Source organism: Megalobrama amblycephala, linkage group LG24 (genome assembly GCF_018812025.1).
Source record: "Megalobrama amblycephala isolate DHTTF-2021 linkage group LG24, ASM1881202v1, whole genome shotgun sequence".
Taxonomy (NCBI): Eukaryota; Metazoa; Chordata; class Actinopteri; order Cypriniformes; family Xenocyprididae; genus Megalobrama; species Megalobrama amblycephala.
Genome location: NC_063067.1, coordinates 4,849,337 through 4,873,551, shown reverse-complemented (window position 1 = coordinate 4,873,551; position 24,215 = coordinate 4,849,337). Strand labels below are relative to the sequence as shown.

Sequence of the window (24,215 nt, the reverse complement as noted above, 5' to 3'; positions counted from 1 at the left end):
CCACAACTGAGAAAGATGTTCTTTGGCTTGCATTTGTTTACTTGGTGTCAAAACTACATCATTGTTTTTTTTGTTTTTTTTTCAAAAAAAGGATTTGCAACTAAAAACTGACCTCAAATGGAAACATAACAAAAAAAAATTTTTTTGACTTGGAATTGTTTATTTGGTTTCAAAACCACACAGGGTGAATTCTGGGATACCTTTTTCCCAGTCATCTCAATGGGAAAAAGTGCCCCATATGTACTCCATTAAAAAGGAGTTGCAACTAAAATCTAACTTAATGTAAAGAATACAGAGATGTTCTTTGGCTTTTATTTGGTGTCAAAACTAGACTTGATATAGAAAGATGACAACTGAGAAATATATCTTTAGGCATTTGTTTATTTGGTGTTAAAACAACATCTTTGGATCAGAAATTTAATTTATTTAGAGGCATCAACGTTCATTCAGCAGACCCCAGAGCCCTCTGGAGGTTGATAGTGCACAATAAAGAAACTCGAAGAAAATCAGTTATGTTCAATATCCCAAAAAATACATGCAAAACTTGACAAAAAGGCACTTTGCTGTGTCAGGTGAGATGCCAACGCCATTATACTCTTCACTTTGAAGCACAAGTTGAATTGTTTACAAGCTTTTAAGGAAAATTCAGATTTTTAGGACAGTCTTCTAAGAACCGGAAAAAAAAAAAAAAACATGTTAAAAGATGTAGAACATTCTTGACATACAAATAAAAAAAAATAAAAACTGGAAAGTAATCTGAAAAACTGTAATCAGATTCACATAGATCTGATTAGTTTTATACATTCAAAACAATATGATGGGTAATATCTTTTCCCTTTTAGTGAGCATGTTGGGGGCATTGCAGTCTGTGCTCAAGAAAACAAAATATTGATTAGATTATTTATTAGATTTTATTACAACATCTATGCAAACACATTTTCACTTGGGATTTGTGAAATCAAAACAGGTGAAAGCAAGAATGTGGGGGGGAAAAGACAGAAAACAGTTAAAACCATTGGATATATTACTAATCAACAACATGTACCAAAAGCCGCCCAGAAATTCAAACAACAGATTTTGTGTATCTGGCATCATTGTAAACCAAAAAAAAAGCAGTGTATATCCAGCATTTCAACATCACTGATATGGTGTCCCAACCCTTGGCCCTACACCTCGTCTCCCATACTGTCTATAGGATGACTGGTCATCCGGTCTACCTCGGCTAGGGTAATCTTTCCGCCCACGCTGGATCCGGCCTCGATATCCTCCTCTGTCATCTTGGCCACGTCTTCCTCCAGCCCTGTAGGACTGGCTGTAGAAGGACTGGCCAGTTCTGAGATCGACACTGGGAAACTCCATCTCTTCAACGGACCAACTGTCATCGGGAGAATATGCGTGGATGAGGCGGGAAGGATCCTCTGCAAATTGTCCTGCATGGAAGCTCTTTGCGAAGACTCCCCCGTGTCTCCCTAAGCTCCCATTGGCTAGGGAGGTCAATCCTGCCATATCTCCTTGCAGTGGGCCAAGCTGAAAAGGTTGTCCTAAAATAGAACCATAGGGTGGAGGTTGCATTGTGGCCATTGAAACAGGAATATCTACAGCACCACTCAACTGAGGTTGGCCTCCTGGAAAGCCAGCAATCTTCTGCAAGGACCCATACTGGGGGTTCACAGACCTCTGGCCATTCTCTTGACCTCTGTCCAATGTGAGATGAAATGGTGAGACATCCATCCGACCATGAGGGCCATGGTTTAAGGCTTCAAGAGGCATCGGTGGAGGCGGCATATGGTACCCAACTGATGATGGGGGATACATCTGATTCCCAGGAGGTGGACAGGGTGGCGATGAAAAATGCACTGGAGGGGCAGCTGGGTACGTCCCAGCATAGGCACTTGGACCAGAAGCAGCTGACCAGGGCATTGGTGGTCTTGGTGGCACTTGCATTGGAAGGGATGCAGGCTGATCATTGTACCCTCTGACCTCTGTGGGACCAACAGGACTGCTACTAACTACTACAGGTGCAACGGGAGGAGCATGGCTCTCCATTGAGGTGTCAGGGATGGAGCTCAAATTCTGAGGAGGAGAAGGGTTTTCTGGTTGCCATGAAGTCGGTGTGGGGTTAGCGGAAGAGTCAGAGGAAGGAGGAGGCCCTCTAAGGTTCATCTGATAGGCTTGGTTCAGTGGACCCAGATAAATGATGGGAGGAAACATTGGCTGAGAGTATGCCTGAGGAGAATTAGGTGTATGTTACACTTCTACGTAACTCCATAAACAGGGATAGCCATTAATAAATCAACAAATGCAAAGAAGAATTCTCAAAACTGTGTACCTTGACACCGAGGTTGAAGAAGAACTTGAGGACATTGATATCTGAAACATTACAGAAAGCATTTCTAAGATTAAAAAACATTAAGAAGAGAGAAAGTGACATTGAAGGCCAAGTATGGTAACCCATATTCTGAATTTGTCCTCTGCATTTAACCCATTAGGAGTAGTGAGTAGTAAACATACACACTGCAAACTTTGGACACACCCAGAGCAGTGGGCAGCCTTTCTTTTTTTTTTCTTTTTTGCTGTGGCACCCAGGGAGCAATTGGGGGTTAGGTGCCTTGCCAGTCTGACTCTAACCATTAGGCCATGACTGCCCCAACAGACTCAAATTTACTAGCCATTTAACCCTAAATAATGGGCTTCTGAGAGGATATTGTAATGTCAATTGTCAGATGTCAATGTCAGACAGGTAAATATCAGATCTCTGGGGTTTTCATTACCTTGTGGTAGGTCTTCTCCTTTTTGGGAGAGGGAAAACGGAGGTAGTGGTTCCACCTCTCCCTTCTCGTTCAGAGGGAACCCTGGATAAACCGGGTCCTGAAGGAGCTGAGACCATTGGAGATGAGGATAGGGGAGTTGTCTGGGTTGGGATGGGTTGTCAGGAGCAGGTGCTACACCTGGCGGCCAAGAGATGCTTTGTGAGAACTTGGTTAAGTTTACTAAAAAGCGAACATCTGAACCCAGATTTACTTCTGTAATATAATGCATTTCAAGCAATGTCATGTCTGAGCTTGATCTTTGTCATTAGACAAAACTTACCAGAAGCAGGTATGGCTGATGTTTCAGAGGGTTGTGGATCTGATACATTGCATGAGGATTGAGGTAAGTCTGGAGGTGGAGCTTGGGTGGGACCAGAGGAAGGGGAGATGGAGGGAGGAGGAGCATGGAGAAGGGGGATTGGTGTCATAGTGGTATGAGGATCTTCAGTCTTTGGGGTAGTTGATGGACCACTGCTTACATCAATGGGAAGGGTGGTAGAAGGGGGTTCTGGGGTATCTAGTACAGGGGCAGCTACCGGAGCTTGGACAGAAACAGGTATTGTAGAGGCAGGTAAGATGGGTGGAATGGAAATAAAAGCGGTTTGAATGGATGGGGTTGATTGAACAGGGGCATCTGGGACTGAGCCACAAGATGCCAGAGTAGTTTGAGTTGGGATAGCAGCAGGTAATTGGACAGGGGTGATCGAAGATTCAACCACTGTAATCTGAGATGGTGCTTGATTGGGCTGGGGAATATGTTCAGATGTGGGGAGCACTGCAGTAGGCACTGGGGCAGTTTGCAAAGAGGGTTGGGTAGGTTTCAATGAAGGGGTAGATTGAACAGCAGCAGGGGTGGTCACTGAGACTGCTGCTGCCACAGATACAGGCTGTGAAGGGGCTAAAGTGGACACCAGGGCAAAATGACTGTTGTAAGGGTTTCGAGCAGGGCTACTCTTAGGTTGAATAGGGGTCTTTTTAATTGCCTCAGGAGCAGACTTATCAAGACCAGGGGCAGTAGTAGATTCAGGCTGAGATGAAGATGGGACTGTTTTGGGGACAGATAAGATAGCAGGAGGTAGAGATGGAAAGGCAGGAATGGGTTTCTCTTGTAATTTTTCTTTTATTGTTGGAGAATGTCTCTGCCCTGGTTCATCAGAAGCCCTTATCTAGAACACAATATAAACCAGCGACAAAGAATTTACATTAACATGGAAGGGGTAGGATATATATTGCTTGTTTTGTTGCCATAGACTTGGGCATGGTGACTACAACACTTTTTTGTATACTTGGTTATATCTTGAGCCGTGTTTCCACCACATGACATTTCCCCAAGAACTAGGGACTTTGGGGTGGTATTCGGTGTGTTTTCAATCGCAGGAACCAGGGTCTAAATGAAGTTCCGGGTAAAAATTTCCCCCTCAGAAAGTCCCTACTCATGAGGTAGTACTTTTGGACTTTCGGGGGTGGGACTTGGGTGCTGAATATGCTGGTTGGTTGAGTTCACACAGCATTTTGATTGGTTGACTCCATGCAGCATTTTACAACAATGGCATTTTAAAAATCCGACCGATGGACCAACCACAAGGTTCAGGCTTTATTAAGCTTATATGCGGAGTACGAAATCCATCAGGAACTGGAAAGTCACATGCAGTCCTACATCACCGGACTAATTTGACTAATCTTCACGGTACTTTAGACCACAATGGAAATGCATACATCAACAGGTCTGGGGGAAAAAGTTCCTGGGACAAATTGTTTCAGGTAATTTCGTTGGAAACACGGCTTTGGTTATCTTAAAGACTTAAGTTGTGTCCCAATTGATACACTATGCACTTATACTATGTACTCAACCGTATGGTGTACAAATTTTATAAGGTTATTTTGTCCTTCAGCATCAGAGTCTGATAGCCCCTCCCCCTTTTGCTATCTTATTAAAACTGGGACAGTTGAGTGCCCAACATTAAATATTTTTCGGTTAATTAAGTGCATTATCTGGGAATTTAAAGTACACTTTTCACACTACTTGCACTATTTATATTACAAAATGGCATAGAATAGTGCACAAGTATGCAAATTGGGATGTACATATGTCAACAGTTTAAACCATAACAAATAGGCCTGAATCAGTTTAATCGACTGTTATCTGTGTAAATGACTCAATGTAACTCACCCCATGTTTTTCTTCAGTGGCGCTCTTCTGTCTCTGTACAGGCCTCTGGGACGTTTCTGAAAGCCAAAAACCAAAATAAACTTCAGGATAATCATTCCATTTATAAAAAATATATATATATGATTAACCATATTAGCAATATCAAGGCAATGCAATTATTTTTTTTAAAAGTGACTGCTCATGGTGCGGTATATTTAAGCTTATGTATGAAGCATATGTATAAATATACATTATAAAGATGCAATCATGTCAAGGTAGGTGACATCACCCAGAAGCCTAGAATTTCTTCATCCTGGAATTTTGTTAAACCGGCATATAATGGGGCAGAGCTTCACCGCTCACCTGTCTCCGAGACACACTCTTTCTGTTCCTTCTTCCGAGAGCCTCTCTTTTCCCCTCCTTTCTTTATCACCTCACCAACAGTGGCCTAAATTCAGAGGAAACTATTATAGTTCAAATATATGCATTTATATATAATGCATTTGTATTAATTGTCATTAAGTGAAGTACTTTACACAAGTACAAGTACTGAACTGAATCAACACTAAACTGACTTGAGCTAAATAATGGCACTACTATATTTTTTAGAATATAATTGATTCTGTTATGTTCTTTTTACTGTAAAGCTGCTTTAAAACAATCTGTTTTAAATAAAATGCTATATAAATAAAGGTACGTGAGAGAAAATAAGGGTGAATTGTATGTCAAGGCAATGAACTATGACACTAATTGACTTTCTTAATAAATGTCTCCATTTGTGAATGTACATTATTAAGAAAAGAACATTTGTTGTTATTGTTCTTTTTATCAAAATGTTTATTATCCTCAATGACATTTTTCTGCTGACATAACCATGGCCACGCAATAATATCACCATGCACCGGACAAATCAAACCCTCCCAAACATTACTTCTACCTGAATATCAAGATTCATCACACACTATAGAAGGTAAATGTGTTTGTAATGGCTGCACCGTTTGAGGGCTTGCTCCGAGTGAGGGGAAGTTGTGCTCGTCTTTGTGCAGAAGCTCCAATACGACACTTTCCTCTTCCTCCTCTGGAAGAACACCGACAGGACTGCTGCGCTGATCAGACCGTCTGCAAACAGTATTGTTGAGGTCAAACTCTTTACACAACATATCAAGTGTCTTTAGAAGCCACAAAATGTAGCCATTAAAATTAAAATGTGTCATATTTTTAAATACATGCCAGTGAAGCACACCTGAACTTGTTCCGTCCACCCGCCTGCTCATCTGGGAAGGCCTGCGGAGGCCAAGAGTTTTGCTTATGCATACGACCGCTGGATGCTGACTGAGGTGCGGTTTTGTTTGGCCTCCGACTTCCTCTGTTCTCCCACTCTGTGTAGAGAAACCGAGACAGTGAGTGTGTGGGAGTTGAAGTCTTTCATGTGCGTTTTTGATTTGGAGAGGACGTACCGGAGGGCGTCTGCGCGCCGTTATTTGGTACGCTATGTCTTTTGCCCTTGTCTGAGACCATCTGCCATGACGGCTCTTCAGATGGGAGACGCAAACTCAACAACGGCACAGTTTGTCTAAACACACAAACACAAGGGAATGTACATAAGTAGGGATGATCAATACATGAATATTGGATATTGTTTATATATCAGTCAGTCTCAAGACTTCGGCTATGTATGAAATTGATGATAATGTACTTAATGAAGTACATACTGCTATAATAAATACTGCATATTGCTTTTTTTGAAATAGGAAGGCTGGGACAATATATATCGATGCATCGTGATCTGATATTTTCCAAATGCATCCAAAAAAAAAAAACTTTTTAAACTTAGTTTTTAACAGCTCTAGGCTAATTTTGAAACTGCACACTCAAATGCTCACAAAGAAGAGTGTTCGTGCATTCGGCTGAGTCTAAGAATGTAATTGCACCTCAGAATGATCATCACCTTCATGATGCATCGATGTATTGTCCCAGCCCTATTAAATAGTGTGCTCTGGTTGTATACTGCACATTCACAGACCATGCCCAATATACATACTGCATACTACTTTTTCAAAAACAGTAGGTAAAATGCCTTTCCGAACAATGCCTTCCCAGAAGTCTCTGAAAGCACCTTCAATTATATATAGAGATACACAGAAACACATACGGTCTTTTGAGTTCCTCAATAAACACAGTGACTGGCCCATTGTCAGGACTGACTTCCTGAACGTAGGCGTTATAGAAGCGATTACTGCCACTCAGCTGCACCTGAGAAAGACAGAAAAGAAAACTAAATCAATATTGTAGATAATAATACATTTGATTGGTAGAGCATATTTCATACATAAAATGGATCAAAGTACTTTATAAAGGGTTTTGAACAAAAAAAAAAAATGGAGTGACTACATTTAAAAAAGGCAAATAAAAATTAAAATAATATAAGAGTATCAAATTAATAAAAAAAGTAAAGCAGGGAAATAAATTATAAATTATAAAAAATAAATAACAGCAAATACACAGACTATTGTTCAAAAGTTTGGGGTCAGTAAGATGTTTTGTTTGTTTGTTTTTTAAAGAAATTAATACTTTTATTCAACAATGATGCATTAAATTGATCAAAGGTGACAGTAAAGACATTTATAATGTAGCAAAATATTTGTAATATAAAATATTAACACTGTTCTTTTGAGCTTTCTGTTCATTAAAGAATCCTGAAAAATAAAACGAGTCATGGTTTCCACAAAAATATAAAGCAGCACAACTGGTTTCAACATTGATAATAATCAGAAATCTTTCTTGAGCAGCAAATCATCATATTAGAATGATTTCTGAAGGATCATGTGACACTGAAGACTGGAGTAATGATGCTGAAAATTTAGCTTTGATCACAGAAATAAATTACATTTTACTATATATTCACATAGAAAACAGTTATTTTAAATTGCAATAATATTTCACAATTTTTACTGCGTTTATGATTAAATAAATACAGCCTTGGTGAGCAAAAACATTGAAAAAATCTTATCCCAAACTTTTGAAAGGCAGTGTAACAGTATTAATCAAATGCTACTTAATCAAACACACGCTTGAACTTGCACTTGCACAACTAACCTTGCACTTGTCTCCGATAGAGTATTGCATTCCTGCGGCTATGCAGAAATCTCTCTGCTGCTGAACTAAACACACACATAGTTATTAAAAAATATGTAATTATTCAAATCAAGATGCTAACTACATTTCAAAACAGTAACAAGAAAAATAGATGAAGTACTTCGCTTAGAACGGAGCCACACATCATACTCCACGTTCCTGTAGAGGGCGGGGTTTAGGGACTTTTGCACCTTAGTGGACAGAAGGTCACGCCCCCTTCCTCGAGAGTGGCCCCTCCCACGACCCTGAAGCGCAGACAGATCTGTTATATATCATCCCACAAAGTCATCGAAAGTACTGAAACAAGCTGATTTCAATCTTCAAGAGAGAGGAAATCACCCTCTGCGGCTGTCTGACGTTCATCCCATTGGTCGACTTTTCTCTGCCTTCACTGGACCTAGTAAGATCAAACACACCAACGTTTTTAATAAGACTAATTATGAAACAATGTTTTTAACCTCTGTAATGTGAAGCAGAACAGGATTTGATTTCATGCACTGGAACTGACTGAATGGTTATGTTTCCATGCAAAATTGTGAATTTAACTTGCAATATCGCATAAAACATTTGTGAATAAAGCACTGTTTCCATCTCATGTGTTAAAGAGAAAAAAATTGTCACTTCCTGGGAAACTGGCACAAAATATCAGCAATTAAAATGGAAGTTGCTGCAATCAGAGAAGAAATTGTATATTATAATCCTCTAGATTAAGATATGCCAAAACCAGCCCAATATGGCATCATTAGCTCATTAACAACCATAATCACATTGCCCAAATCATACTGCGACAGAAAAAGTCTCATGCAAACATGCAAATCTGTACCAGAACTCATCTTCCTCCAGGTCAGACTCTTCTCCGCTCTTGCATTCTTCTGAGTCGAGTTTATCTCGTCCTCTTCCTCCTTTCATACATGAACCTATAACCCCGCGGTCGGCGCCACACACTCGATCATACAGCAGCTCGTACAGGATCGCTAGAGATGGAGAAACGGTTTGGTGTCATTCTGATAATGAAAGCATATCACAGCATTATATCAGTGAAGAAAGAAGAAGCACTCACACTGACACACAGCAGCACTTTTCTCAAAAGATTGTGGGTAAACACTGTCATAATGGTTTCCGTTGAGGAAGCACAGTCGCACCTGAGAGTGAAAGAGAGAGAGAGAGAGAGAGATATTTGAGTGTTATGGTGATTACCTTTTTTTAATATAAAGACTAATAGTCTTGCATGTATGATCGTCTGCACCTTATCAGCGAAGCCGTTCTCTGTGATGTTGACGGGAGGTTGATCAGGCTCCTGGAAAATAATGAAATCATGCCTGGAAGAAAGAAACATTACATTGCAATTTAAGGGTGTCGAGCAATGCAACAAAGTTGAGACTTGTTTAACTTCATGCAAATCAGCAGCAATGCGGTGCCTACCAATGGGAGTGAAGATATTGGAGTTCACAGTGAAGTTAAAGTGCACTTATTATGCTTTTTAATGTTTAATAAAGAGGTTTGTAAAGGAAAAAGGTCTGCAAAGTTATTGTCTCCCAAAATAAAGAATTGATTCTGAACTGCTGAAATGAGTCATCAGTAATTCCAGTCTCACTTCCTGTTACAAATCTACGCAAGTTTGTAACAAATTTGCATAAGGCTAGACTATGGTCTTCATTGGCTGTCGGTGAACAACGTCTACTTTGACCCTCAAACACTGTAGTTGTAGCTGAGACTGGACAAGGAATCGATACAAAAAATTGACGCCATTGTTACTGTTCGTATCACTGTATAACAAGTGCAGAGTAGACCAATCACAACAGACTAGGCCATCTGACCAATCAGCGCAGAAGTAGACCAATCACAACTGACCAAAGTCCCTTTCAAGGAAAGTCTGTTCACTCGGCAGCCATTTTGGGCATCCAAGACCAAGTCCTATCTATTTAAATGGGGGAATCCTGAAATCTCATAAACTGCTTTGTGAACTCACAATGGGCTATATGCATGGAGCGTTCTTTAGCTGGAAAATTTCCCAGTGAGATGTCATTTGTTGGTGTGTTGAGCATCAGTAGTGTAATACTTAGATTATAATCAGAATATAGTCACTTAAATATTCAGGCATAGCATTAATTTACTTATTCAAACGTAAGACAACATAAAAAATAAATAAATAAAGACGTACCTCATTGTTCCTCCTCGGCTAAATTCAATTCGACCATCAGTTTTTACACTTTTATGTGAAAAAAAAAGCTTCAAAAATTAAATATTTATTGTGCACTTTAGTTAGATTAATTGAATAAAATGTGTGTTTTCACAAGTGTGCTGAAATCATTGATCTTGCACTGACAGCTGCTGTGATTATAAAGAGAAGCGCGGTGCTCGCTTTCTGTGTCATTCATTCACAAGAAAAGTTATTGTTTTTCAGGAGATTTTTTTGGAGTATTTCATACTTCACATTGACAAAATGTATTTTTAAACCTAGTTATTTTATAATGTTTATCATTTGGTCAAAAACGGAGGAAATGGCTGATATGTGCGCAAATAAATGCTAATTTGCCGCCACCTGCTGGTTAAAGAGGTAATTATTGTCTTTTTTTTGTGTGTGTTCTATCAAATGTTGAATTTCCTACATTTTTAAATGTTCCGTTTTACAATAAGGACAATCTCAGAAGGATGAACAAATAATATTTGTGGTCATCACATTAAAAATAACATTTGAAGTGCTGAAGGGAAAAAATGCATGTGTGTGTCTAATTACAGATACGGCGTTTTTAAACAGTCCCAATAGCTTCGTCTTTATTGCAATCGATAAAACTGGTTTATTGAAATTAGGTAAATGTGATAACTGCATTAAAATATGAATACAACATTAAAAAGTCAACCACTGATGGCTTTGTGTTGATGTACAGCGATTACAGAATGAACGGCTAACAGTTCACCGGAAATTCCCGAGCTGGCTTAACGACATCCAGGAAGTAACTGTGCATATAGCCTATTAAATAACATATTTCAAAACGGCAACAAAATCTGACATGAAATGTCCCATAAATGTTGTTTCTTATGCTTAAAAAAAGCTTATTTTTCAGGCTAGACAAGCTAAAGTGTATGTGCAGTCCTAAGCGGGAGTCTCAGGTTTCTATGGGAACCGGAGCTTCGCAATGACTTTTTCAGTCAGCGATTGGCTCTTTTACTCAGAAGGCGGGACGTATTCCACCATATTGCGCACTGCAGTTTCTCCCATTCATAACTAATAGGAGTGAACCGTCTTTCTATACATCTATAGTCTTTGAACAGACTGGATCATCTGACCAATCAGAGCAGAGCAGGCTCCTGGAATGGCGGGGTTTAGAGAGATCGAATCGTTTCAGACACTGTGAAAAATGAGCTGATGCTGCAATGAATATTATGAGAAAATTGTTTTTTTGACCTTAAATGCATGTAAATCTATTGTAGGAGACTCCAGAACAAAACCTTTAAAATAGCATAATAGGGGCACTTCATGTTACTGTTTCATTGTTTTATATGATTGGTCTCACCCACATGCAGGTATGTCATTTAAAAAAAAAAATGATGCATGGAAAACTGTATCAGAAATCGCTTCCATTCATTTAATTCATGCACTGATAATCTTGTTCATCATATGATGCATTTTGCACTGCTGTAACTTACATGCAAACACTTTTCCCTCGAGGATCATCAACAAGAAAACCGAATCCTTGTCCAATTATAATTACATTTTATAAATCCCATTTCGAGCAAATGAGCATAATGCACAACTGGCCATAGCTTTTCAAAAGCCAATAACATCTAGCAGACAACCAATACTTGGTGACCGCAGGCGATAAAATCACCGTCAGACATCATTACAGTTCATGCCTCAAATTATGCGGTTAAAATCCATAAGTAAATGTAATATTCTCACTTATAGAGCTCAGCCAAAGCAGTGATCTCCACCTGCCCAACCCAGCTCTAAACAGATGGAGAAGAGAGAGTGTTAAAAACATCTACGTTTTAACATTAAAAGAGTCAATCACAACCAAGTGCAAACTGAAATGAGAAACTAAAGCTAAATCACTTTTAATAAGAGTGTCTGTCTGAATGAACAAAGTTTTCTTTATTGCAGTTGTTACCTGAGGATCCTGCAAATTCTCCAGGTACTTCTCAAAATTGCCTTCGATAAACTACGTCACACATTGAGAGAGAACAAAGACACCAAGTTTAATACAACAGGTCAGAGGTCGACTGACACTTCTGATGTGTTCATGATGGAATGTGAAATATAAATATATATGAATGTAAAATGTATTTCATGAAGTCTCACCAGCTCATAGGTAGATCTGTTCTGTCTCAGGTATTTCACACAGGCCGCCCGCACTTTTGTGTGTAAACCCTGACAGTGCAACACCTGTCAAACACACACACACACACACAGTCTGTTTATACTAAGAAAAGGTGTCTGAGTCATACGCATTCAACCATCATAACCTGGAATAACAGGTTTATCAAAACAAAGTATTGAATTCATTCAGAATGCAAAACGCAAACTTCAGGAGTGATGATTCAGCGTTACTTTAACTCTTTAATATTAACATTTATATTATTTATATTAATATTTACATTTATATACAACTGCCTCAATCCTAGAGTCCATTATATATTTTTTATTGCATTAACATTATTAATAATTTAATGTGAATAACATTAATATGAACTCAAATGCATACAACAGTTTCCAGACATATCCTTAAGTTCATCAAACAAATAATCAATGCTGTAAGGTTATATAAAACACCTGAAACTGCATAATAACTTCGTATATGAATGAATATATGTTGAATATTTAACATTCGTCTCGCATAATTTCATAAGAATGACGATTTTCTTCAAATAAAGAAATTAGTAATTATAGTGAGGCACCTGATCAATGATTATTAAATAATTTATTTCCTGCAGGGATTTAAAAACCTGCATAATATCTTAATAAAAATGAATATTTAATAAACAACTCATATCATACTTTATGAGAAATTAAGTAAAAATCAAGACGACAATCGATAATATCTAATGAAACATTAATAATTATAGTTTATATACTCAATTCATGCCTTTTAGAGATTAAATAAGTAATCATTTATTCAAATAAGTAAACATTTATTAGTATTTAAGAATATATAAACCACAACTATGTTGTTGTTATTATTATAAGTGCATATGTTAGCATAAACTGCTAGTATGCTAAAGCTAATTAGCTTCAGATAAACTAAAAAGTGATTTTGACAAACCGAGGAAACTACAAACCGTGACATTTAGATCACAAGAGGTATGAAAACAGGGCAATAAGTTTTACTTTAGTGACTTTGTGTGACATTTTAGATACTTTAAGCACACGGCGAGACACATTTAAGGCGTATTATGAACGTTTTAAGTGTTTTTAAGTAGTAGCTGTGTTTAAAATCGTGACACATTAAAAATTGGGATTATAAAGATCAGTATCGGTCTTCTGACCTGTTCTGCCACGGCCCTGAACAGACATGACCCATCCTTGGCGATCTTTTTGCGGTAAAAGCCCAGCGACCGCAGGTACTCGTCCATGCGGGACTCATGCGTCCTGTCACCGGCCAGCTGCTGCTGCGCGTCCGCTGATGACGCCCGGAGCTCCATGTTGATCCACTCCAACACAATCCCGATATATATCACACTATATCTGAAGCTTGAGTTTCCTTACCATCCCTGCACCCCAGCAAGCTCTCGTGAATGCTCCTGATGGACTGGATTTACTGGATTCGCTTTTGATTTCAGTGCAAAGGAAAGTTGCAAATGTTTAGTTCAGTTGCATCCACAATACGCGTCCGATGCTAAATATTGTATCCCAGGTGATCACGAGGCCGTAAAGCAGGTAAATGTGCAATTTCTTAAGGCATTATAACACAATTGAGAAAATAAAAGGAACTGAGTGCATTGTAGGAGACGCTGGGAGATGTAGGCGAAAAAGAAAGTGAAACTACACAACCCATCCTGCATCTAAAGGAGCAGAACTGAAAGAGAAACTAACAAGTAAATAAATAAATAAATATATATATATTTATAAAGCATTTATTTATGTATTCACAATAACGCAGTGACACTAACATAAAAAAATGGAGGAACAGTTAAAAATGATGAACAGTTCACTCCTATTAGTTATGAATGGGAGAAACTGCAATGCGCAATATGGTGGAATACGTCCCGCCTTCTGAGTAAAAGAGCCAATCGCTGACTGAAAAAGTCATTGCGAAGATCCGGTTCCCATAGAAACCTGAGACTCGCGCTTAGGACTGCACATCTGCTTTAGCTTGTCTAGCCTGAAAAATAAGCTTTTTTTAAGCATAAGAAACAACATTTATGGGATGGTTCATGTCAGATTTTGTTGCTGATTTGAAATATGTTATTTAATAAGCTATATGCACAGTTACTTTCTGGATGTCGTTAAGCCAGCTCGGGAATTTCCGGTGAACTGTTAGCCGTTCATTCTGTAGTCGCTGTACATCAACACAAAGCCATCAGTGGTTGACTTTTTAATGTTGTATTCATATTTTAATGCAGTTATCACATTTACCTAATTTCAATAAACCAGTTTTATCGATTGCAATAAAGACGAAGCTATTGGGACAGTTTAAAAACGCCGTATCTGTAATTAGACACACACATGCATTTTTTCCCTTCAGCACTTCAAATGTTATTTTTAATGTGATGACCACAAATATTATTTGTTCATCCTTCTGAGATTGTCCTTATTGTAAAACCGAACATTTAAAAATGTAGGAAATTCAACATTTGATAGAACACACACAAAAAAAAGACAATAATTACCTCTTTATCCAGCAGGTGGCGGCAAATTAGCATTTATTTGCGCACATATCAGCCATTTCCTCCGTTTTTGACTAAATGATAAACATTATAAAATAACTAGGTTTAAAAATACATTTTGTCAATGTGAAGTATGAAATACTCCAAAAAAATCTCCTGAAAAACAATAACTTTTCTTGTGAATGAATGACACAGAAAGCGAGCACAGCGCTTCTCTTTATAATCACAGCAGCTGTCAGTGCAAGATCAATGATTTCAGCACACTTGTTTTACACACACATTTTATTCAATTAATCTAACTAAAGTGCACAATAAATATTTAATTTTTGAAGCTTTTTTTTTCACATAAAAGTGTAAAAACTGATGGTCGAATTGAATTTAGCCGAGGAGGAACAATGAGGTACGTCTTTATTTATTTATTTTTTATGTTGTCTTACGTTTGAATAAGTAAATTAATGCTATGCCTGAATATTTAAGTGACTATATTCTGATTATAATCTAAGTATTACACTACTGATGCTCAACACACCAACAAATGACATCTCACTGGGAAATTTTCCAGCTAAAGAACGCTCCATGCATATAGCCCATTGTGAGTTCACAAAGCAGTTTATGAGTCAAAAATGGAGGAACAGTTAAAAATGTTTTAAATAATAGAGGCTAAATGCGCTTATGTGAATATTTTGAATCAGATCTCTTCCATTTTATAGTTTACTTATAGTTAATCATTAACCCTACTTTGTTTCTTATAACATTTCGTAATACATATATCAATCATACATATAAATTAAAAATATAAGCTATATAAAATGGCAAAGATAACAATGTTTTCTGATAATATAATGATCATGATAAAGACTTCGTATTTTGTATTATATATATATATATATATATATATATATATATATATATATATATATATATATTCGAATTTATAAAGTTTTATATATAGATATTTTTCTTGCAAAAACGCATCCCTTCGCTTCAAAAGGCCTTTATTAACCCCCTGGAGCCGTATGGATTACTTTTGTTATGGATGGATGCATTTTTTCTGTCTTCAGAATTTGGGCTACCATTCACAACCATTATAAACCTTGGAGGACTAAGGATATTTTTACATATATCTCGGATTGTGTTTGTCTGAAAGAAGATTGTCATATACACCTAGACTTGAGGGTGAGTAAATCATGGGATAGTTTTCATTTTTGGGTGAACTATCCCTTTAAAAGGGTGTGCATTGACGTCACTTTCCCGCCAGAACACACTCCCTCAGCTGGACTGAGTGGGAAAATAACTTGACTGGATTTAATAGGGGAAACTGCGAAAACTCGAGTAAAACAAACGATTACACACTAAAGGTTGGGCTCGAATGTGTTTCTTATAAGAGGTCAAATAAACCTAATCCATGGATATTGGCATGCAGCCAGGAATCGTGTTTCCTGACATTTATATGTGCCTGATTTCGATGCCGAGGAAATACATAAAGCAAATCTTCCTGTGAATATTTTATATAACTACAATATAGATAGGTTTAAATCCGAGTAATCACTTATATCAATGTTATATATCGTCATATCATCCAGCCCTAAAACTTGTATAGTTTTTTGTCAGTGTTTATTTAAAAACACCTAAATATGCAGAAAATAAGATGGTAAATATTTAATTGATGAGTTGTCAACATTATAACAATACAATATATAGGGAATGATTTTACCCCAAAATCCAACATTTTGACACAAAATGATAACTGCAAATTCATGTTTCTCTGCCTGGAGTCAAGCTGTTTCTGTGAATTGCAGTGATCCAACTCATCAATTAAATATTTACCATCTTATATTCTGCATAATTGGATGTTTTTAAATAAACACTGACTAAAACTATACAAGTTTTAGGGCTGGACAATATGACGATATATATAACATTGATAAGTGATTACTCGGATTTAAACCTACCTATATTGTAGTTAAATAAAATATTCACAGGTAGATTTGCTTTATGTAACAGTTATTTTCCCGGCGTTGAAATCAGGCACATATAAATGTCAGGAAACACGATTCCTGGCTGCATGTCAGTATCCATGGATTAGGTTTCTTTGACATGTCATAAGAAACACTTTCGAGCCCAACCTTTAGTGTAATCGTTTGTTTTACTCGTGTTTTCGTAGTTTCCCCTATTAAATCCAGTCATGCAGCAGCTTCTTTTGCCAGTTGCCACTCAGTCCAGCTGAGGGAGCGCGCCGGCGGGAAAGTGACGTCACACGTGCATACCCTCTATTGTTCTGTTGCTCAGTACTGGTTGTCAAAACAATTCAAAAATTGTTTCGTCGATTTACTTCGAACTGACTGATTCGCACATTTTACTGACATTTGGCTTATTATTCTCATCTGAATCTGACAGTATGAATGAGAATAAATCATATAAATGTCTTGATAGGCGTGACTGTGAGCAGATCAGGGTGTTTTCTCGGAGGTCGTGGGAGAAGCACGAGCAGCAGCGCGAGAGAAGCGCGACCACGTACGCGGCGGAACATCCACATAAAACAATGGACGAGCCCACAGCCGGGCGCGCGCGCCCCTGCTCGCCCACGCGGAGACACAGACCTCATCCCACACGGTGGTTATTAAATGAACGTATTGAATAAACGTCTTTTGTTGCAGATAATGAGATTGATTTATCTCATTTCAGGTCCCTGTACATGATCAAAGAACCTCCTCATAAAACACACGCTACAGGTAAAGAGTGTCTGTGAAAAGTATCATTTTAGAGTCAGTGTTTGGGTTCATATTAATCTTTGGAAGCTAACGTGTGTGTCAGTAGGTGAATGCTATCAGGTAAACAGCTATATACACCAGGTGAGCAATAATAATCTGTGCATTATTTTTATTGGTGATAATATCAGTGTTTCTGATGATAATAAGCCTTCTGACTTTGACTGACAGGCTTTGTGTTCACGTGCACTGCCCGAGTGTATGCCAGCTGTCAATCACTGGCTGAGAAGAGCAACACAACAGGGTACATGCTGTACACACTCATGATGCTCAAATGCTTGATATATTATATAATAATGTGCTTTATTGAATAATTTGTGTTTTGTTTGTGTTTCTCCAGATGTGCAGCTCTTGGAGAGGATGTTGAAGAATCTCTGATAAGAGATGAAATGTTTTTTGATCGATGTAAAATCAGTCTGAGAATAAAGTTTGACTCGCTGAGCTCAGTGTGTCTTTACTGGAGTCCATGAGATGGGGATTGTGTGTGTGTGTGTGTGTGTGTGTGCGTGTTTTTGTTAATTGTGTGTGTGTGTGTGTGTGTGTGTGTGTGTGTGTGTGTGTGTGTGTGTGTGTGGAGGAGGAGGATGTAGTAGTTCCTGGATCAGCAGCTGTTGCACATCCTGGACCAGAGAGAGAGAGAGAGAGAGAGAGAGAATAAAAGACATCAGGGTGAAAGGCAGAATTAGAAAAGAAAAAAGCTTGAAGTTGTGGGAAGTACGAGAGAGAAGAAGTTCCAGGATTGAAACTTTAGTGTCAGTTGTTTGTTTCGCAGACAAGCTTCTTCAGTGTAAGTATGTATTTCATTTATATCATTGATCACCTGAATGCATCATATGATATTATAGATGTAAATGTTTATTTTATATTTCTTTGATAACATTTCTTTGATTTAACACTAAATCTACAAATGTAAAATCATATATAATGTGATTATTTGCATGCATTTAGTCAGTTCTTATACTTTTGTGAACATTTGTGAAAGAATAAAGATATATAATACATGTAAATGTATATTTTTTCAAATATTTGTGATGAATTGACTAAATGGCTTCTTTTTTTTTCAACAATTTATCAAACTTTTACCATTAATTTCTGCAAGTGCTGTAACGGTTTGATTTTAGAATATTCTAACATATAAATGATATATAAAATAATAAAAAAAAAAATCAAAATAAATACATTTGAAAAATATATTTAAATAAACAAATAAAAATGCTGAGATGAATTTCCAGGGAATTCATAAAGTCATATTCATTTAGCAGACGCTTTTATGCAAAGCCACTTGCAAACATGTAAATGTGTAGATAGCAATATGATGTAACAAAAACACTAATGTACACACAGCTAATATCAGTCAAACACAGACTGGTCATAATGATGATGGTGTGTTTGATATTTCCTGTAATCACCAGAAAGCTCATGATGAAGATGATGCTGATGAAGGCAGTGTTGGCTGGATGTGTGATTATCTGTGTGTTTCCCGGCCGTGGCGTGTGTTTCTCTCGAGGAGCGAGCGTCTCGTCATGTGTGAACATGAAGCCCGGACACATCAGCTCCTTTCCACAACACACTCGCACACACTCCTCCATCACCATCCGCAGCAGCCGATCAGTGTACCTGCCACAACACACACTCACAGGTACACACAATATCTATCTATCTATCTATCTATCTATCTATCTATCTATCTATCTATCTATCTATCTGTCTGCTTACATTTGTCTATCTATCTATCTATCTATCTATCTATCTATCTATCTATCTATCTATCTTTGTCTATCTATTTTCCTTTCTATCTATCTTTCTCTCTATTTTTCTTTCTATCTATCTTTGTGTCTCTATCTATCTATCTATCTATTTGGCTATCTATCTTTCTGTCTATCTATCTATCTATCATTCTGTCTATCTATCTGACTATCTATCTATCTTTCTGTCTATCTATTTTTCTTTCTGTATGACTATCTATCTATCTGCTTATATTTCTGTCTATCTATCTATCTGTCTGTCTCTTTTTCTTTCTGTCTATCTGACTATTATTCTGACTATCTTTCCGTCTGTCTGTCTATCTATCTATCTATCTCCTTACATTTATCTATCTATCTATCTATCTTTGTCTATCTATTTTCCTTTCTATCTATCTTTCTCTCTATTTTTCTTTCTATCTATCTTTGTGTCTCTATCTATCTATCTATCTATCTATCTATCTATCTATCTATCTATCTATCTATCTATCTATCTTTTTCTTTGTCTATCTGCTTATGTTTCTTTCTGTCTGTCTATCATCTATCTGCTTATATTTCTGTCATTCTATCTATCTATCTATCTATCTATCTATCTATCTGCTTACATTTGTCTATCTTTCTATCTATCTTTGTCTATCTATTTTCCTTTCTATCTATCTTTCTCTCTTTTTTCTTTCTATCTATCTTTGTGTCTCTATCTATCTATCTATCTATCTATCTATCTATCTATCTATCTTTTTCTTTGTCTATCTGCTTATATTTCTTTCTGTCTATCATCTATCTATCTATCTATCTGACTATCTATCTGTCTTTCTGTCTATCTATTTTTCTTTCTGTATGACTATCTATCTATCTATCTATCTATCTGCTTATATTTCTGTCTATCTATCTATCTGTCTGTCTCTTTTTCTGTCTGTCTATCTATCATTCTGACTATCTTTCCATCTGTCTGTCTGTCTGTCTGTCTGTCTATCTATCTATCTATCTATCTATCTGCTTATATTTCTGTCTGTCTATCTATCTATCTATCTATCTATCTATCTATCTGCTTATATTTCCATCTGTCTGTCTGTCTGTCTATCTATCTATCTATCTATCTGCTTATATTTCTGTCTGTCTGTCTGTCTGTCTGTCTATCTATCTGCTTATATTTCTGTCTATCTATCTATCTATCTATCTATCTATCTGCTTATATTTCTGTCTGTCTGTCTGTCTGTCTATCTATCTATCTATCTGCTTATATTTCTGTCTGTCTGTCTGTCTGTCTGTCTATCTATCCATCTATCTATCTGCTTATATTTCTGTCTGTCTGTCTATCTATCGATCTATCTATCTATCTATCTATCTATCTGCTTATATTTCTGTCTGTCTGTCTATCTATCTATCTGCTTATATTTCCATCTGTCTGTCTGTCTATCTATCTATCTATCTATCTGCTTATATTTCTGTCTGTCTATCTATCTATCTATCTGCTTATATTTCTGTCTATCTATCTATCTGTCTCTCTTTTTCTTTCTGTCTATCTGACTATCATTCTATCTATCTGACTATCTATCTATCTTTCTGTCTATCTATTTTTCTTTCTGTATGACTATCTATCTATCTATCTGCTTATATTTCTGTCTATCTATCTATCTATCTGCTTATATTTCTGTCTATCTATCTATCGATCTGTCTGTCTCTTTTTCTTTCTGTCTATCTGACTATCTTTCCGTCTGTCTGTCTGTCTGTCTATCTATCTGCTTACATTTGTCTATCTATCTGCTTATATTTCTGTCTGTCTGACTGTCTGTCTATCCATCTATCTATCTGCTTATATTTCTGTCTATCTATCTATCTATCTATCTATCTATCTATCTATCTATCTATCTATCTATCTGCTTATATTTCTGTCTGTCTGTCTGTCTGTCTATCTATCCATCTATCTATCTGCTTATATTTCTGTCTGTCTATCTATCTATCTATCTATCTGCTTATATTTCTGTCTGTCTGTCTGTCTATCTATCCATCTATCTATCTGCTTATATTTCTGTCTGTCTGTCTATCTATTTTTCTTTCTATCTATCTATCATTCTGTCTATCTATCTGACTATCTATCTATCTTTCTATCTATTTTTCTTTCTGTATGACTATCTATCTATCTGCTTATATTTCTGTCTATCTATCTATCTATCTATCTGTCTGTCTCTTTTTCTTTCTGTCTATCTGACTATCATTCTATCTATCTGACTATCTATCTATCTTTCTGTCTATCTATTTTTCTTTCTGTATGACTATCTATCTATCTATCTATCTGCTTATATTTCTGTCTATCTATCTATCTATCTATCTGTCTGTCTCTTTTTCTTTCTGTCTATCTGACTATCATTCTGACTATCTTTCCGTCTGTCTGTCTATCTATCTATCTATCTATCTATCTATCTGCTTATATTTCTGTCTGTCTGTCTATCTATCTATCTGCTTATATTTCTGTCTGTCTGACTGTCTGTCTATCCATCTATCTATCTGCTTATATTTCTGTCTGTCTGTCTGTCTATCTATCTATCTGCTTATATTTCTGTCTGTCTATCTGACTATCTATTTTTCTTTCTATCTATCTATCATTCTGTCTATCTATCTATCTATCTGCTTATATTTCCGTCTGTCTGTCTGTCTATTTTTCTTTCTATCTATCTATCATTCTGTCTATCTATCTATCTGTCTATCTATCTGTCAACAAAGTGACTAATAGTTATGGTGTTGTTCTGTCAGTGACGGTTCAGAGCTCCCGGCCATTTATGGGGTTCCTGCTTCAGGCTCGCTCTGTTCTGGAGGACCGGGTCGTCGGTGGAGAATTCACGCTCCACCCTCCCAACACACACACACTGTCCTGCCTCAGCACGGACGACACCGTCACACACTCAGACAAAATGCTCAAGAGGAACCTGTCCTTCAGCTGGAGGGCCCCGACACAACCCAGCGGAGACCTGCGCTTTTAGTAAGAAAAACATCAACATGGCTGCAACATTGTGACTCTAGTTCAACCAGCTTAACCAGATAGACATGTGCAGCTTTGGATAAAAGTGCATGCAAATGCATTATTTTAAATGTCTAAGCAAGAAACACACGTCATGTCTTCATCTGCACAACATAAAACACACACAAATGTGAATTTAATTCATTTTTCAATCTCTCTCTGTAGCATCACACTGGTTCAGTCTTATTTTGTGTACTGGTCTCGAATCAGATCGGCAGTGGTGCATGATGGGACACGTAGTTCACAAATCACAGACAGCGTTACAGGACAACCGACAGTCAATACAACAGGTGATTATGACCAACACATAATATATGCACACACATCCTGATTAATTAGTGGCTAGTAATAAATAAGCAAGACAACTTAATGATAAAATGTAGTTTATATGTAATGCTTTGTGTGTTTATTTATTTTGCGCAGCTTCAATAGTGGAACAAACAGGCAAACACACATCCCTCCCAACATACACAACCACATCTACACACACTAACACACATGCACCATATAACACAAACACTCTCTCAACATATAGCACACACACAACCCCTTTATTTAACACACAATCACTAAATGACACTCAAACATCTCTGCCCTCATACAGACACACATCTACACAAACTTTCCCAATCACGTCTTCATCTCAGAGCATCTACAGCTCTACAAACGCTAAAACAGACACAAACACACACACAACAACTGCTACCAACACACACACTCTCCCGAGTCTACTGCCTCAGACCCACAGCACAGATACACACACATCCATGCAACAAACACACACGTATACGCCTTCAGCACACACTCGCAACACAGGGATCTTCACAGCATCCCTCCATCCTGAAGCTCTCCGTCGAGCCCTCTCAGACTTTCTCCCGTCACGTGAGCCGACAGAGGGCGCTGTTTCTCTGACCCAGCGCAAGAAAGACACTTCTAATCTGTATGGGGATGTTGTCAAACCGCCCAAACATGCTAAAGACCCGTCTGGAGTTCCGGAGAGAGGGGGCGAGAGGCCGGAGCGTGTGCCCGGGCAGAGCGCGTCCGAGCTGGGCCTGCTGCTGGGACTGTCGGCCTCGCTGGGAATGGCCGTCGCCGTGGGTCTCCGATACCTGCAGAGGAAACACTGCCGCAAACGCACCGCTGTGTCGCTTAACGACTGTAACCATGAGGACAGAGGCATCATCCACGTGCAGGAGTGTGGAGACCTGGTGCAGGTGCGCAAAATACGGCAAAATAGCTTCCTGGTGCTGCAAGCCGAGTACAACCTCATAACACCGACCGGAAACTGAACAGGCATCTTATTCTCACCACAAGGCTGCATTTATTTGATCAAAAGAAACTAAAATAAAAACAGTAATATTGTGAAATATAAAATAACTAGGGATGTAACGATTCACTCAACTCACGATGCGATACGATTCACGATACTGGTTTCACTACACGATTTTCTCACTATTATTTTTTTTTTTTTAAACAAAATAAGATTTAAAGGATTAGTTCACTTTCAAATTAAATTTTCCTGATAATTTACTCACCCCCATGTCATCCATGTTCATGTCTTTCTTTCTTCAGTCGAAAAGAAATGAAGGTTTTTGATGAAAACATTCCAGGATTTTTCTCCATATAGTGGACTTCAATGGCCTCCAAATGGTTGAAGGTCAAAATTACAGTTTCAGTGCAGCTTCAAAGAGCTTTAAACGATACCAGACGAGAAATAAGAGTCTTATCTAGCGAAACCATCGCTCATTTTCTAAAGAAAAAATTAAAATT

General features: G+C 37.6%; 2 protein-coding genes across 4 annotated transcripts; one reads left to right on the top strand and one right to left on the bottom strand.

The window, feature by feature from the left end:
- Positions 1-363: 363 nt before the first annotated feature.
- otud4 (OTU deubiquitinase 4) lies at positions 364-14,103 on the bottom strand. Its single transcript, XM_048179277.1, has 20 exons — positions 13,579-14,103; positions 12,395-12,478; positions 12,204-12,254; positions 11,996-12,042; positions 9,341-9,413; positions 9,155-9,236; positions 8,918-9,068; positions 8,434-8,491; positions 8,216-8,339; positions 8,056-8,120; positions 7,112-7,212; positions 6,417-6,532; positions 6,203-6,338; positions 5,955-6,078; positions 5,323-5,407; positions 4,981-5,036; positions 3,091-3,976; positions 2,772-2,948; positions 2,330-2,370; positions 364-2,226 (listed from the first exon to the last, which is right to left on the bottom strand). The coding sequence occupies exons 1-20, from the start codon at positions 13,732-13,734 to the stop codon at positions 1,138-1,140; spliced, it is 3,702 nt and encodes a 1,233-aa protein (XP_048035234.1). The 5' UTR covers positions 13,735-14,103; the 3' UTR covers positions 364-1,137.
- A 3,018-nt stretch (positions 14,104-17,121) lies between these two features.
- Positions 17,122-23,890, top strand: LOC125260082 (reelin domain-containing protein 1-like). Of its 3 annotated transcripts, none has more exons than XM_048178234.1 (8): positions 17,122-17,532; positions 17,605-17,651; positions 17,737-17,771; positions 17,859-17,931; positions 18,028-19,326; positions 22,181-22,406; positions 22,611-22,735; positions 22,869-23,890. In XM_048178234.1, the coding sequence occupies exons 5-8, from the start codon at positions 19,020-19,022 to the stop codon at positions 23,732-23,734; spliced, it is 1,524 nt and encodes a 507-aa protein (XP_048034191.1). In that variant the 5' UTR covers positions 17,122-17,532; positions 17,605-17,651; positions 17,737-17,771; positions 17,859-17,931; positions 18,028-19,019; the 3' UTR covers positions 23,735-23,890. The 3 variants fall into 3 exon arrangements, with proteins under 3 accessions (XP_048034191.1, XP_048034189.1, XP_048034190.1); XM_048178232.1 differs by having other exon boundaries at positions 17,734-17,771; XM_048178233.1 differs by having other exon boundaries at positions 17,605-17,771.
- Positions 23,891-24,215: the final 325 nt, after the last annotated feature.